The sequence below is a fragment of the Limanda limanda genome, chromosome 7, assembly GCF_963576545.1.
Source record: "Limanda limanda chromosome 7, fLimLim1.1, whole genome shotgun sequence".
Lineage (NCBI taxonomy): Eukaryota > Metazoa > Chordata > Actinopteri > Pleuronectiformes > Pleuronectidae > Limanda > Limanda limanda.
Window position 1 is genome coordinate 29570662 of NC_083642.1, and position 14875 is coordinate 29585536.

Below are 14875 nucleotides of genomic sequence, written 5' to 3' on the forward strand. Positions count from 1 at the left end.
CCAAAGGGAAACAATAATAAAAACTCTTACAATTTCAATAGGGCCTCTCACCATTCGGTGCTCGGGCCCTAATATTCCTTACAGATTCATTAGGGCCTCCCACTGTGTTCGGTGCTCAGGCCCTAATAATAGGCATGACACTAACTCATGACTAAAATGTATTCTAAATACTTTCTCTCAATGACTTCTCCCTGATCTAAAAATAAGACTGGTCATACTTACATAAACATGTGGGTGGATGATGTTGGTCCTGCTAATAGGACTGCCAACCTGTAGAAGAAATGTTCAACATGAACTACAATTTATTGGGTAACCTTTTAATATAGAACGATCAAAAGGAATTCTATTTTTGAGTTTATGGCTTATGCTCACTGTGCTGGAAGAATTGTTTCTATCTGGAGCAGCATAACGGAAAAAAACACCGACTTTGTCCACAGATACTGGCTTGACTTGCTCCCATCCACACACCCTCACCAGCAGCTGGTGCAGGTTTAGCTCATGAGTGTGTCTGCAGAGGCAGATGATAGAAAACCAACATTATTGATACTTATAGTCATGTTCCGCAAAACCAAACACTGCATAGCTGGAAGCAAAAAATAAATCACTGAACATTTACTGAAAAACACATCTTTGATGTATTGCATAGATGATTAATGTTGATCTCCATTGTATTTTTTTGTTGCTTGATAAAGTTATTTCCTCTGCTTGTGTAGGTCAGTTCAGTCATCACTAAAAAGTCTCATCAGTCGTACAATTAAATCAAAACAAATACAGTATATTGAGGATTTCAACTTTACTTACACAGAAAAGGTATATTTAATATTAGGTTTAATATTTTTGAAGAACCATCTATAACAACAACCATTCCTATTTCAGGTAACTGGTCAAGACAGGAATTAAGCTGCTTATCAGATCAGTATGAATGATGAACTAGTTTGATAAGATATGCGAAAGGGTTAGGGGTACCTGTGGCGGAGTTTCTCTCGGGCTTCAAATTCAAAGGGAATCTCTTCCCCAGGCAGCACCTCCCTCCACTGGCTGATATTGTGAGTGTCATCAGCTCCTGGACCGTGGACATCTGAGATGGAATCTGCACTGCTGCTGTGTGACAGTGCCACCCTGTGGGGGACATAAACATCCACTGACAACAAACTGAGAAAGGGAGAAGACTTTCATTTGTCAGAAATTGAACATTTCTCCAACTTTCTCTACTTGCCTTCGCAAATGCAGTAGTTGTTACTCGTAAAAACAACATTGTTCCAAGTTGGAGAACTGAAAATGTTTAATCTCAGGATGGTGTTTCATCAGGCGTCATAGATAAGTACAACTGGGTGTCATTTGTGTAAGAATGGAAATGTATTTAGTGCTTTCTGATATTGTTGCCTATTATTTTCATTGTAACTAGAGAGAGCTTAACTATGATGGTTACACAACTGTTCTGGGTTTCTTCTCTCATCCCTCCTCTCTCCCCCATTTTTCTACACTGACCCAAACCAGTTGAGGCAGATAGCCTCCCAAATTGAGTCTAGTTCTAGAGGTGTCTTCCTGTCAATAAGGGAGGTTTTCACTCAACAGTCACCAAACACAATTATAGTTACACCTGCCTTGTGGGGCTTGTGGTCAAAGTGGCAAACCACATGGTACAGCCTGTGTGGTTGCGCAAAGCATATGGCACGAATGGCTGCCTCCTTTTGGACATTTTGACATCTGCTGGAGACAGAAATGAAAATCAGATCATTGAGAAAAAATGCGTACATTTACAATATATCATATTTACATTACATTCATGCTGCCATTCTCCTGTTCTGCCATATCCACAAGGTACTCGATTCACATCTGGGGAGGCCACTACAATTAACTGAGACTTTTGGTGTGCAACATGGGACATTTATAATGCTGGAAGTAGCCATAACAAGATAGTTACCTGTGGCTATGAAGAGATAAACATTGTTAGCAACAATACTCAGATAGACTGTGGCATTCAAACCATGACTGGTTGGTATCAAGTGTGTCAATAATGCATTTCCCACACTGTTGCACTATCACCACCAGCCTGGAATGATGAGAGGGCATGTTAATCCATTGATTCATGCTGTGCCAACCCCACACTCTGAGCCGAGCATGAGAATCATCAGCGGAAATCCAGATACGTTAGACCTTGCTACGTTTTTCAGTTTTCATCTGTCCAGTGTTGGAGAGTCTGTGTCCACTGCAGTCTCAGATGTATGATCTTGGCTGATAGTAGTGGAACCTGATGTGATCTCTGCCGTGTAAACCCTCCACATCCACAGAATGCAAATGCTCCAAGATTTCCAAACTCTATTTGTTACTGTATAATATCTGAATATATCTTTATTCATTTCTACTTATGTTATTTCGTTGTCCCGCACCTTGTTAAGCACTATGAGACAAACTTATATCTGTGAATATGGGCTATACAAATAAAATTGGATTAATAATTAATTGATTAATCAAAGGCCTACAATATTTGCACAGTGGTGTATAATGATACTTTATTTTATTACTTCTTCTTCTTTGTTTGGTTTATCGGCAGGTGGCAACCAACACCAATCTACTGTGGGCCCCGACAAAGGTCCCGATCGGACATGAGTCTTGAATACTATGCCATAGGGTTGGACGGCCAATCATAGTAATACTGATATTAGTTGGAATTTGGCAGGAAAGATTTGAGCCTTCTCACCACAAATCTATATCACCTCAAAGCACCGCAACGTGTCTAAACACATGTGGGAGAACAGTTAATATAACTGAAATAGAGCTTTGACACTGAGTTTGCTGGTGAAGGAGACATACTTGGTAACTAAACTCTAAACTCTACATCTGTGGTGGTTGGGCTGCTTGAAGCATGTCAAGCTGTCTGTGGTCCTAGTTCTAGAGTTAGCAAGAGGAGCACCTGACATCAGAGAGGCAGATCAAACAACAGAGACACATGCAGAGGGAACACATATGAGGTGTCATCATCCTCATTTACTAATCTGTGTTGGCAATCAGCTGCAAATCAATAGCTATATAAATAGTGCAAGTCCCCTCCTGATTATATTTGTTCAGCATAGCAACCAACAAGTCCAGTCATTTCCTATTCAGCTACAAAACCAGAAGAACTTGGTTGATAATCCTGAGGTTTTCTGATTAGTTTAATTAATTGATTATACTTATGTCATTACCACTTCATTGTACATTTTAAGAATAAAAAAAAACAATATAAATTCTAGAGCAAAGCATCTTCAACCTTGTTATGTCAAACAAAACAGGACAGGCAATAAGTCAAGCCACCTTCTGGATAACTGGTCTGCCAAGAGGTTCTGATGTTAGTTAAAATGAATTAAATAAAACTACAGGACCAATTAACAGTTTCAAACAGATTTTCTCCACTCAACGACAAATCCGTTCAGAAGCAACTCTGGTAATTAGCGACTAGGTCTTAAGAACAGTCCAAACTGAAGCTGCTGGCTAAAGCTAAACATAATATATTAAGTATTGTAATTCATGTCGGCATTCACGACTCCCTCTGCCTATGTCGAAGTTGGCGGCGGCGGCAAAAAATAAAAGAGGGGGTACGTGCGCCGGAGCGTCCACGTGACTGCCTCCGGTCCAGTCGTGCGATCGACCCACACTGCCTTCGCGATCGACGTATTGGGCACCCCTGCTTAAGATCAAAGTCCGAGGAGGATTTCTTATTATCACACTACATTCCATTTACGAATAACTCCTTTTCCAGATGTTTACCCGATAGTGATGCAGCAAAATTTAAGGAAATAATTCCAGATACATTCAACTTAGAATCATCCCCCAATGTAACAACAAAACATTTTTTTTAAACCCTAGTTCCACGGAGATGACCATCTTGTTGATAGCAAAAAAGAGATCACATTTCTCCTGTATTAGCTTAACAACACTGGCTTCCTGTTAAATTTAGAATATGATTTAAAACTATCCTCCTCACAAGGCCCTTAACGTAAGCCGAGATCTACCATCCTTATATCTTCGGAAAAAAAACACTTAAGATGTTCATTTTTTTTTTTATGTGTAATTTCTGTTAAAAGCTCAATGTACAAGCATACATATACACAAAGAAAGGCAGTTATGCAACTTTATCTGTTCAATACACAATATTTAGCTTCTCAGTTCAACAATATGTTTCACCTAGGCTTTGCCCTAAATATGGCTATAAATATGACTATCTCCTTGTATAAAAGTGTATGTAGTCCTGTGTACTCAAAGAAATACAAGTACTATACAGTACATGTGTCGTCTGCTCCTGCAAAAATTTCGCAATAAACCCCCCTTTTTCCTCATACAAAAGAATGGATTCAGTCAACAGAAAAGCTGAAGATCCAAGCCCACTGGTTACTAATGAAGATGCAAATCTGTGAGAATATAACAAATATGTAGTTTGAACAAATTTTTGATTAAACATTAAAACCATTTGTTGTCCAGAAAGAATACCATTGGTTGCTTATACAACATAACTGTTCCATAAGAACCTTCCATTGTAAATGAAGCGATGTAAAAAGCATTTAGTCATCTATAATATCTTCTAAAACGTATATATTGTGTGTGTAAAATAGCTGCAGTGAGTGCAAAGAGTATACTGGAGATCACTTGCAAATAAAATAAACTTCAAACATCCATTTCGAAATGAGGATTGGAGGTTAGGATACCCCTGATCGTAAAAGTTATCAGTCTGATTGCTGTTAACATAAAAGCTGCAGTAACACTAATGTGTAAAGCTGCGTTTTTTCTCCAAGACAATGACTGACTCATATGATACAGATCCACTTAGGAACGTTTTCAGGTGGACTATGATTATTAAAGGGATTATTAAAGTGTGCTTTCAGGATGAATCCTATGCACTGTTTTATAAATGAGGCCTATGATTTTCTGCATTAAGTGTCTTAAAAGTACAACAATACAAAGATTAGTGTGTTGTTACGTCAAACAGATTGTGGGTGAACATAATTGTTAAATATGTGATGACGACCATATTTATAACAAACTTTTTTTAAAATGCAGATAATGGAGTATAGTTACTTACTTTTTCTTGCCACTGAATAACTGGCTTAGATTCACACGCAACACTTGTTTGAAAGACACATGATTGTTGGTTTAGGTCTGCACATGGCATTTGATGAAGAGTAAAGGGGAATACTGAATTTCTTATTTATGCTGGCAACAATGTCTTTATGTGATCTTTGGTAGTTGGTTTATACACACATAATGAAACTCACATTATACTAGGGCTGCTCAATTAATCGAAATTTAATCGTGATTACGATTATGGGGTAAAACGATCTCCAAACTACTATAATCGAGTTGAAACGATTATTTGGCATTTTTTTCTAAAGAGACGCGCATGCGCAATTCAGTCCCTCCCCTAAAGCATGCAGCGTGGCCCCGCTGACTGGCACTCACTCTCAAGCAGCCGTAACGTGAAGGAGACGAGTTGTGTGTGTGGGGACCGGCGGTGTTTAAAAAACAGCGGGAGTGGAAGTGTTCCGTCCGGCGCAGCGTCCATTCTCCAGCGCGCTACCGCCTGGCTGTTCACACCGGACCCGCGATTATCCGCTTGTTGTTGTATGTAACCCGTTCAATTTAGTTGTTCGGGAGTAAATGATGATGATCCTCATGGCCATCCCCCCCCTCTCTTTTTCTCTCTGTCTGTGTGCTTGTAGTGGGGGGGGCAGATAGGGACATTTACATTTACCGAAACCGGAAGTGACTGGTACTTCCGGTTAGACTTCAGAATAAGGGCACATATTAATAATCGTTTGAATAATCGTGATTTTGATATTGTCCAAAATAATCGTGATTATGATTTTTTCCATAATCGAGCAGCCCTACATTATACTCTATTTAATTTGAGTGATATTGACGATTGTGTTGCCACATGAATATGTTAGTTCTACCTTATATTGGTATTTTCAATAGCAAAAAATATAACAAATAGATAGGATATATAACTGCATAAAGATACTACAAGAGACCTTGTAAATGGCAAATGGTTTAGCGCTTTTCTAGTCTTGATAACCACTCAAAGCGCTTTACAGTACAGCTTTACATTCACCCGTTCACACACACATTCATACAGTGCATCTATTCGCAGCACTTTGTTATTCTATGGGGGGCAATTCAGGGTTCAGCATCTTGCCCAAGGACACTTCGGCATGCAGATGGGTCAGACTGGGGATCGAACTGCCAACCTTCAGGACGACCACTATACCCCTCAGCCACAGCCGCCTTGTAAACTTTTATATTTGATAAAGTATTTTTTTGGACACTCACTCTGTCCGAAGCTGGGCGGGTCAACTGAGGATCCCATCCAGGGCAAGGGGGAGGACTGGGTGATTTGTTCCTCCACGCTACAGTAGTCAGCTATCCAGGCGCTCTTGGTGATGTTGTATTGATCTGAGAGGACCACATAAAGACATCTTCATAATTACATGTCATAATTGTTCCTGTAAACCAGTAGCAAGTACAGAGTGATCTGATTGAACACAAACAGAAAACTTTGGATTTTAGAATTTCTTGATGTTCATAAAATATAATATAAGAGAGTTCATGCTCCTATAGGAGGTGGTAATGCAGGTAAAAGCTGTTTTCCACCTCTATTAAACAAAAGAAGAGTGCACAGTGAGATAAGATGGTACTGTGCAAACCAAGAGAAAGCAAAACATACAGACACCAAAAACTTTTGTGTGGATAAGATGCAGCGCAAACCGCCAGAGAAAGCCAGCAAATCATATCACCACAACCTGGGGTCACCAACCTTTTAGAGACTGAGAGCTACTTCAAATGTACTGAGTAGTACGAAGGGCTACTTGTTTGACACCTTTTAATATTAATAATAATAAATTTGACTGATCACGTCAATGTTAATCATTCCTCACAATAATAATAAACAATGATTTCCGCAACAATGATGGTAGGAAACAGATATATTAAAACATGCAACATTCATTTCTGTAAATCTTTTTCAATTTTGCTTAAATTCAACTTAATTGAAGTACTTTTGGTGACATTTATCACTACATTCCTCCATCAGTATGTACTTTTTCAAAAATAGAGAACAAATAAATTAAATTATAATCACTTTGTTACAACGATGATAAAGCTCAACCAAAAATAACACATGCATGTGACTGGGGTGTAATGTTTCTAAGTGTCTTCTTAATTTGTTGGGTCTCATCCTGTCAGCTGCCAGAGTTTTCAGACCTAAACTCCACACTGGTCTCTCCTCATGTCCTCCTTCATTCACTGTGAAGCCAAGAGCAAGACAGGCTTCATCGTACTTTCTTTTCAACTTGGTTTTTGAACTCTGTGTCTGGTTTGTCACTGACCGGCTGCTTCACGGGAACGAGCTCTGATCTTACTCTGTGTCTCTCTGAGCGAATGAGTGGGGGCGGAGCCCCAGGGCCTGTGCGTGTGTGTGCTGTCTGGACACACACGCACACATTTCCCCCTCCTGGTCGCGCGCCAAACCAGTTATGCCTCTGTGCCACACAGTTTGAGAATCACTGGCATAGAGTGAGATGGCAGTTTGACTTTTTTATTTCAAATTTCATTTAAAAAAAAAAAAAAATCTTTTTCTTTTTTTATTAAGAGCATGCCTTGCGGGACCCCGTGAGTAATAATTGTTGTGCTATGAAGCATGTTCAAGCCCCAACTCACCCAACAGCACTGAGGTGATATTGATGTCCAGTCTCTGCTTGGCTCGAATCCCCATCTTGAGACGTGGTGGGTGAAGGCGCCCGGCAGCCTGCTGCTGCCAGGACAGGAAGCACGGCCAGGGCTCGATGAAGGGCTCCCAGCCTGACATACGCACACACACACAGTCACAGGTAACTTTTCTTTTCTGAAGACTAACCCTTACCTTTTGGATTTTTACCAATTGGGTACCATACAAGTGAGTGACTTATCCTGCTCTTTTAATACAATTTATTTGTTTTTAGCTAAATCCCAAGAGGAATGAAACCAGTTTCTTTGAATTGAACAGAATTGTCAGTCAGCAGAATAACTGCGCATACCAAGGATATAGTGTTTCCACTTCTTTCTTCTTGTGTGTTTGGAAAAATTGGTTTGTTGACAAGCTTTTTGAGACTGTAAGTCTTTTCATTCAGTATTTGGGTTTAAAAAGATTTCATAGTGCCACAGATAAATGTACATTTTCTGACCTCCTTTACACTCCCATATCAGCAAACTCCCCGCTCCATGTTTGATGCTCAGCTCTGAGCATCACTGTAGCGGTCTGAACAACACACCATAGTAAACATGATGGACACATCTGATCCAGACTAATCTGATCAAAAAATATTCTGCCAGTATTCAACATAAAATCGTATATCTTTGTGCCCTTTGAGACCGATGATATTCTTCCTGGACACTATCCATAGAGCTTGACTATCCATAGAACTGATCCGTCACTGAGACAACCATTTCCCTCCTCAGTAGCACTTACCCCTTTGTTCACAATGCAGCGATAGCAAATTGTGGGTACCAACATTTTTTTGAAGGCCACTGAACCTTCTATTATCGTAGGCTTCCACAAAGTGATAATGGAAATACTATGCTGACGCTTTCTGTGTACTTTGCTTCCTGATTTGTATTATGATGATGATGCAAGAGCTAAAATGGCTGTAGTGTTAATGACAAGTCACAGTTATTAATCAACAAAAATATGTATGAATCAACCACCTGACCTGAAGCAGACCAAAAAATCTGCAATATGTCTTTCCCATCCGCGTGTTTATCTTTTTATAAAACGTTTAGTGAAGGAGTGGTCCTTCTTCTCCTTTAAATTAATCATCAGAATGTAGACTTCCCACATCTTTTTATCAGTTACTTATTTCTTTACTACAAAAAGAAGGTGTATTCACTGACTCAAGTATCAATATGTGATCAAGATATTAAATAAATGTTCAAATATAGCAATTATATCTTATTACCTGACAACTCTCTGTTGTAGTAGTCTCCAGACAAAGTAAAGCTGGCATTTCCTTCTTGTGTGGACCCAATGCGCTGCAGCACATAAAGCCCTGCAATCAAAAACAGTCTGATCATGGTCTGGCAGTCAGATATTTATTTAGGTCTTAATATATATTATTGAGCATTTACTATTTTGTTTTTTTGTGCCTTTACAAAAATGTTACAGTAGATATTAAGACATATTTTTATATCGCTTTTCTCATCTTATCAACAAAGATTGATAAAGGTCACATTAATCCAATCGCAAACACATTCATATAATGGTTCTGTACACAAATATTTTTTACAGACTGCTGACACAGCAGTCAATGGCAATTTAGGGTTAAGAGTCTTGGCTAAGAAAACTTGGGCATCTGGAATGGTGGAGCAAGGAGCAAGCCTGTTCTTTAGGTTATTGGCCACCTGTTCTACCACCTGAGCCTTTTCCACCCATGACAGTCAGGGTTCAGTAAATTACCAAATACTGAGACACTGTTTCATATGTTTGATAATGATTTTACATCTTGCATAACAGAGACCTACTTGAGAAAGTGAACTCAGCCAGTGGTACGTCACAGTCCAGACAGTCATCGATGAAACAGATGCAGACACTCTCAGCCTTTACCTCTACTCCAGACAGAGGAGCCGAGTGGCTGCTGATGCAAGATTCATCTCTAGCTCTGGGACGGCCTGCCATATACTCAGCATTCTCCAGGAGCCACGTAGCTGCCTGATCCAGCTGGCCTGAGGGACACATGATTTTGTCGTTACATAGGTTTTCAGTTAATTATAATCAAGACATTTAAACTGTTAAAGGTAAAACTTACCTTTGCAGTGGATCAGTGCTCTTTTGCAGTCCTCTTTCTTGAAGCCAAGGTCTTGTAAATGGGTCAGCTGTCCCTCTTGGGAGACAAAAAACAACCTCATAAGTACTGAAGTCTGACAACAGTAAACTCCGGTAGAATGATAGTATGTGATCACTACATTGAAGCATTATTTAATAATAAACAAAACAAATTAAATTAATAATGAACACCATTTCTTAATGCCCGAAATAACTAAATTTTCTATTCATATTGTTGTGGGAACAGAAAGATATTGACAGAAGGCAGATTTATACATTTAACATTAGTTACCACTTAGGACAAGTTCAAATGATAGTTATTCAGATTTAAGATCTTTATATCAAGCTCAAAGATATCTTTTATCCTAAACATTTTTTTTGCAAATATAGGATAGTTGAATAAAACTTTTTTCTTTTCTTTTCTAAATTAAAAAAACAACCAAACCTATACACAATGAAATGTGAAATCTCAATCTAAGCCCATCTCTAGAAGCAGTGCGCCAGTTCACACTTAGAAAAGAACGAGTTCCAAATTCACTTCATGCAGATGAAAATAAACTACTTCACGTTCATAGTTAATTTCTTATTGGGATGATTTAGGTGACAAACGTTCAGTCATGTCGCTCCGCTCATTTTTAGACTGAGTCCTGTCTGTGTGCGTCACGTCTCGTGTTGTACTGAGCACAAAATGTTGAAGAGTCATTTTCATTTTCAAATGCAGCCTCATAAACTCTGGAGCGAATCAAACTAACACTAAGTTATTTGATGTACTGATAACTAGCGATGAGTGTTTATTAGTTCAAGTGAGAGCAGAGTAGAGGAGGACACAGAAACTCCAGATCGGTACAAACCAACTGCAGCTTCTGCTCTGATCATGACTGTAGTAGAAAATTAACTAAGCAAGGTTGAAAAAGTATTTTGTATTTGGAAATGTTTGAAGCCTTCTCAAGAGACTTTTATGACTTGTATTTACATGCAACAAATGTTTGATGACTTGAGCTGTTTTATGGTCGGAACTGTTTATGACGTCAATACAGTGAGACCTTTTGCGACTTAATTACCCATCAAAGGAAGGAGTGTATGTCTTCTTGTATCAATACCTTGTATTATCATACGGTGTCGGAATTGAACATTTAACAGTACTTCTGAGCAATCCAATACTATCAGACCATAATTTAATAACCTTCGATTTTTTATTATCTGAATATATGCCACTAATAAAAAACTAATTTTCTAGATGTCTACCTGATAGTGCTGTGGCTAAAGTTAAGGAAATAATTCCGATTACATTTGAACCTGTATTATCCGTAGATATAAACAACAAATTCTTTAAAAACCCGAGCTCCATTGAGATTTAACCACCTCGTCGAAAGCTCTGCAGACTCATTACGGTTAACATTAGACTCAATAGCGCCTCTAAAAAAGAAGTGTCAAACATAGTAATTTAGCTCCGTGGTATAGCTCCAAGACACATGAGTTGAAACAAATATCAAGAAAACTAGAAAAGAAGTGGCACTCCAGCAACAGTGTTGAAAATCTCCTAGACTGGAAGAGTAGTGTTAAAGCATATAAAAAGGCTCTCCACACAAAGCAAGAGTTGCCTAGTATTCAAAACCAATAGAAGAGAATAAAAACAAGGTTTCTCTTCAGCACTGTAGCCAGGCTGACAGTCACACCTCCACCAAACCCAGTATTCCTCGATCCCTAAATAGCAATATCTTTATGACCTTTTTTAATTATAAAATTCTTACTATTAGAAATAAAATCAAACATCTCCTGCCCTCAATTGGCACTAATACCCTCCCAACAACAGAGATCTCAGAAACGGCTGAGAATCCTTCCCATTATTTAGACAGCTTCTCTCTGATCACCCGTGATCAGTTTACCAAAAATAATCTCAGGTTCTAAACCAACAACCTGTATTTTAGATCCTATTCCTACAAAATGACTTAAAGAAATTCTGCCCCTAATAGATAGTTTGTTACTTAACACAATCAATCTGTCAGCCATCAAGCCCCACTCCTGTGGAATAATCTTTCACTTCCAATTCGGGAGTCGGACACCATCTGTTCGTTTAAGAGTAGACTGAAAACCTTTCTTTTTGATAAAGCGTAAAGTTAGAGCTAATTAGTGCGGCAGAACGTAACTTGTTCTATTTTCTAAAATAGGAAGCGTTTAGTTCAAAAAAAGCATAGAGGTATTGATGTCTGATCTACTGAGTGGGCCACATGGTTTTCATCGTACGACCATACAAACCAGTAGCCAGTCAGATTTACCTTGAGCTTCAGTGTGCCCTCAAGTTCGGCCTGTATCATTGTATGATTACAAGGCAAAAACCCCTGATGACGCAAAGACACAGAGGGAATTTATGACACATGACACACGGAGCTTCTCTTTCCAGCTTCTCCTTCCTCTTCTCCATCCCTATCCCCCTTCCCCGGAATCCCTTTGCTTTATCTCCCGCAGATCCAGGGCCTCTGTGGCCATACCATGGACTATGCTTATGCAGGTGAATCAATGACATTTGAAATTGAAAAGCTTGGCTGCTCTGCATTATTTCACATATGTATCAAAAGCACACAGGCTACTAGCAGTGGTCTGTCAACAACCCTGCCAGGGTTGCTTTGTTATCAGAGGAGCAGTTAAGTTCAGTAACATCACTGCTATACACGGGTTCAATCATGTGCATCGTGTGAGGGGGGATGCTACATGAAATTATGTGATAATATGGGTTTATCATGCAAATAAAAAAAGACCATGCTAACGCTAGTGCACTCACAACCTTTTTTTTAAGGTTGTTGCGAAAAAAGGACCATAATAAATTGAAATGATATTAAACTAAGATATTACAATTATTATTGTAATTTTGTAATCCTTATTAATAGTGAAGAGACTGCATTTGTGGGTCTCTCTCCCTCATTGCAGGTGCTTGGCAAGGCATTCGGGGTACCCCTACATTTGAAGTGAAGGTCCGAAAAATCTCTGTTTCGACAGCTATAAAGCCCTACCCGTTGGCCCTACCCCTCCATCCTAACAGGTATTGGGATAGCCCCCCCCTACACGTGAACGCATAAAACTAAGGGGAAGGGCTAATGGGTAGTCAGTGTTTCCCCTAGGTTTACAGCTTTGGGGGAGGGGGGGGACCACGGATACATAAAAACTTAAAGGAATCATGATGTTAATGTGTTTCTTTTAATGATTTTGAACTGTACATTGGATTTCTGACCGGCGCTGACAGGCTATTCTATGATGCTCAGACGTCATGTGTTTGTCCAGTTTGTTCCTTCTGTAGAACTGGCAGGGAGACTCTATAAATGGCCGGGTCTAGATGTGAAAAATCTACTTAAGTACAGTAACAAAGTATTTCTACTTTGTTACTTCCCACCACTGCCTAAAACCAAAAAAAAATGAAATAATCCCCTATTCATTCTCTATGAACTGTAATTTGTCTATCTATCTGGCTATCTATTTATTTATGCATGCATGTATATATGTATGTATGTAATGTATGTATTTACTGACTTCCATAAGTAACCTGGATTGCAGGAATCCGGAACATTTTTTGGATCCGGTACTTATGTTTATCGCGTCTACACGAAGCCCTGTCACGAAAACATGGAAACGCTGGAGCGGAGTGGTTGAAATCGTTCTAAAGACGTTATGGAACATGCGCTGAAAGTGAAAGAAGACTAACGTCAAGATCCTACTAGCAATCTTCCCATAATGACTTCTGTACCACCTGAAATCACTATTACCACAGCAATCAAACAGGACTAGTTAGAACAGAGCACTTCCCCATAACCCTCGTTTGTGTTAAGTTACCGTTTTGAAACTTCCGTCTATAATAAAAATCTTTTCACGTCAGATTTGCCGGTTTTGAACAATGGTCCGATGAAAATAGATTAAACAGTGATAGAAGGAAGTGACGCAGCGGGGTTAATAATGGTTCAGGCTGAGGTTGCGAGGCGAGGTGCGTTCATGTTTAAATACAACAAGCGGAGAAAGCAGAATCGCGGGCTGACCGGCGCTGAGAACAGCCAGGCGCCTGCGCGCTGGAGAATTGCGCGGCGCTTCGGCGTCTGGTGTAATACTTAAGTTACCAAGATCAGTCTTGTACAACCAGGAGGAGTATTTCCCCTCTGACAGCCAAGCTGGGTCAGAACCTGTCATCGGGTGGTGACTGAGCAGATTCTTGTCTGGGGCAGGGCGTGCAACACGTGGACTCTTTTCTGTACTCGGACCCGGAGCAGGAGAGCTCCTCCGGCTGCTTCTCGCAGGAGAGTGGGTGTTACCATCCTCCACCTGGGAGCGTTTAAAAAACGCGGATATTTTTAACTGATTCTCAGGTGGTTCATGCAACATGTTTTCAGATAGATGCTCTCTGTCCGCTGGTGGGAGGTTGCTCACTTGTGTGTGCGCGAGGAGAACTCTAACCGCGCGACCATGTCGAGACAGAAATGCAAGCTATAGACCTGTTTTATAGGAAATGTAACCTTAAAATGATTTATGTAGAGATCTGGCGCTATATTAAAAAATAAAAAATAAAATAAATAATTAACTTGACCTTCCAGGGGGGGCGGGAGGTGCCGTTGGGGGGGCGCAGCGCCCCCCTAATAGAATAGTAGGGGAAACACTGGTAGTGCCAAGGGGTTAAATGGGATCAGGACTTAGTATGAATCCCATGCCAAAGAACTTTGTAACACGCATGTGAGAGTTTGGTGAGTTTTAAGCCCTTCCGAAGCCAACAAAACTGCTTTATTGTAGTTGTAGCCATTATTTTAAAAAGTGGGGAAAAAAATCCTAGATCCACCCATTTATTTAGATCTCCCTCAAAATTGTATAGATAATTCATTGGGTCACGTCTCACCCATTCAAATTTCATGGAAATTGGTTCACTAGTGGTTGAGTTATTCTGCTGATTCAGACAAACAAACAATCCCTACATAAACAAGAGGTTCATTACAAGTTCAATAATCAGACCTAAATAATAATAATAAAAAGTTTTAAAATGGTCAGTGCTCAGGCTTTAAAAATTAAAAAAAATGCATG

At 39.6% G+C, this 14875-nt stretch overlaps 1 protein-coding gene across 5 annotated transcripts in view; it reads right to left on the bottom strand.

The window, feature by feature from the left end:
• Positions 1 to 14875, bottom strand: part of vps13d (vacuolar protein sorting 13 homolog D) — a 110418-nt gene that overhangs the window by 38416 nt on the left and 57127 nt on the right. For 4 of the 5 annotated variants that reach the window (XM_061074542.1, XM_061074541.1, XM_061074543.1 and 1 more), the window contains 9 exons: positions 9810 to 9884; positions 9526 to 9726; positions 8964 to 9053; positions 7690 to 7830; positions 6304 to 6426; positions 1605 to 1710; positions 967 to 1119; positions 373 to 508; positions 223 to 270 (listed from right to left, as the gene is read on the bottom strand). In XM_061074542.1, the coding sequence (XP_060930525.1) occupies positions 223 to 270; positions 373 to 508; positions 967 to 1119; positions 1605 to 1710; positions 6304 to 6426; positions 7690 to 7830; positions 8964 to 9053; positions 9526 to 9726; positions 9810 to 9884 (1073 nt within the window). The remainder of the gene's footprint in view (positions 1 to 222; positions 271 to 372; positions 509 to 966; positions 1120 to 1604; positions 1711 to 6303; positions 6427 to 7689; positions 7831 to 8963; positions 9054 to 9525; positions 9727 to 9809; positions 9885 to 14875) is intronic. The other variant, XM_061074544.1, reaches the window with a different exon arrangement.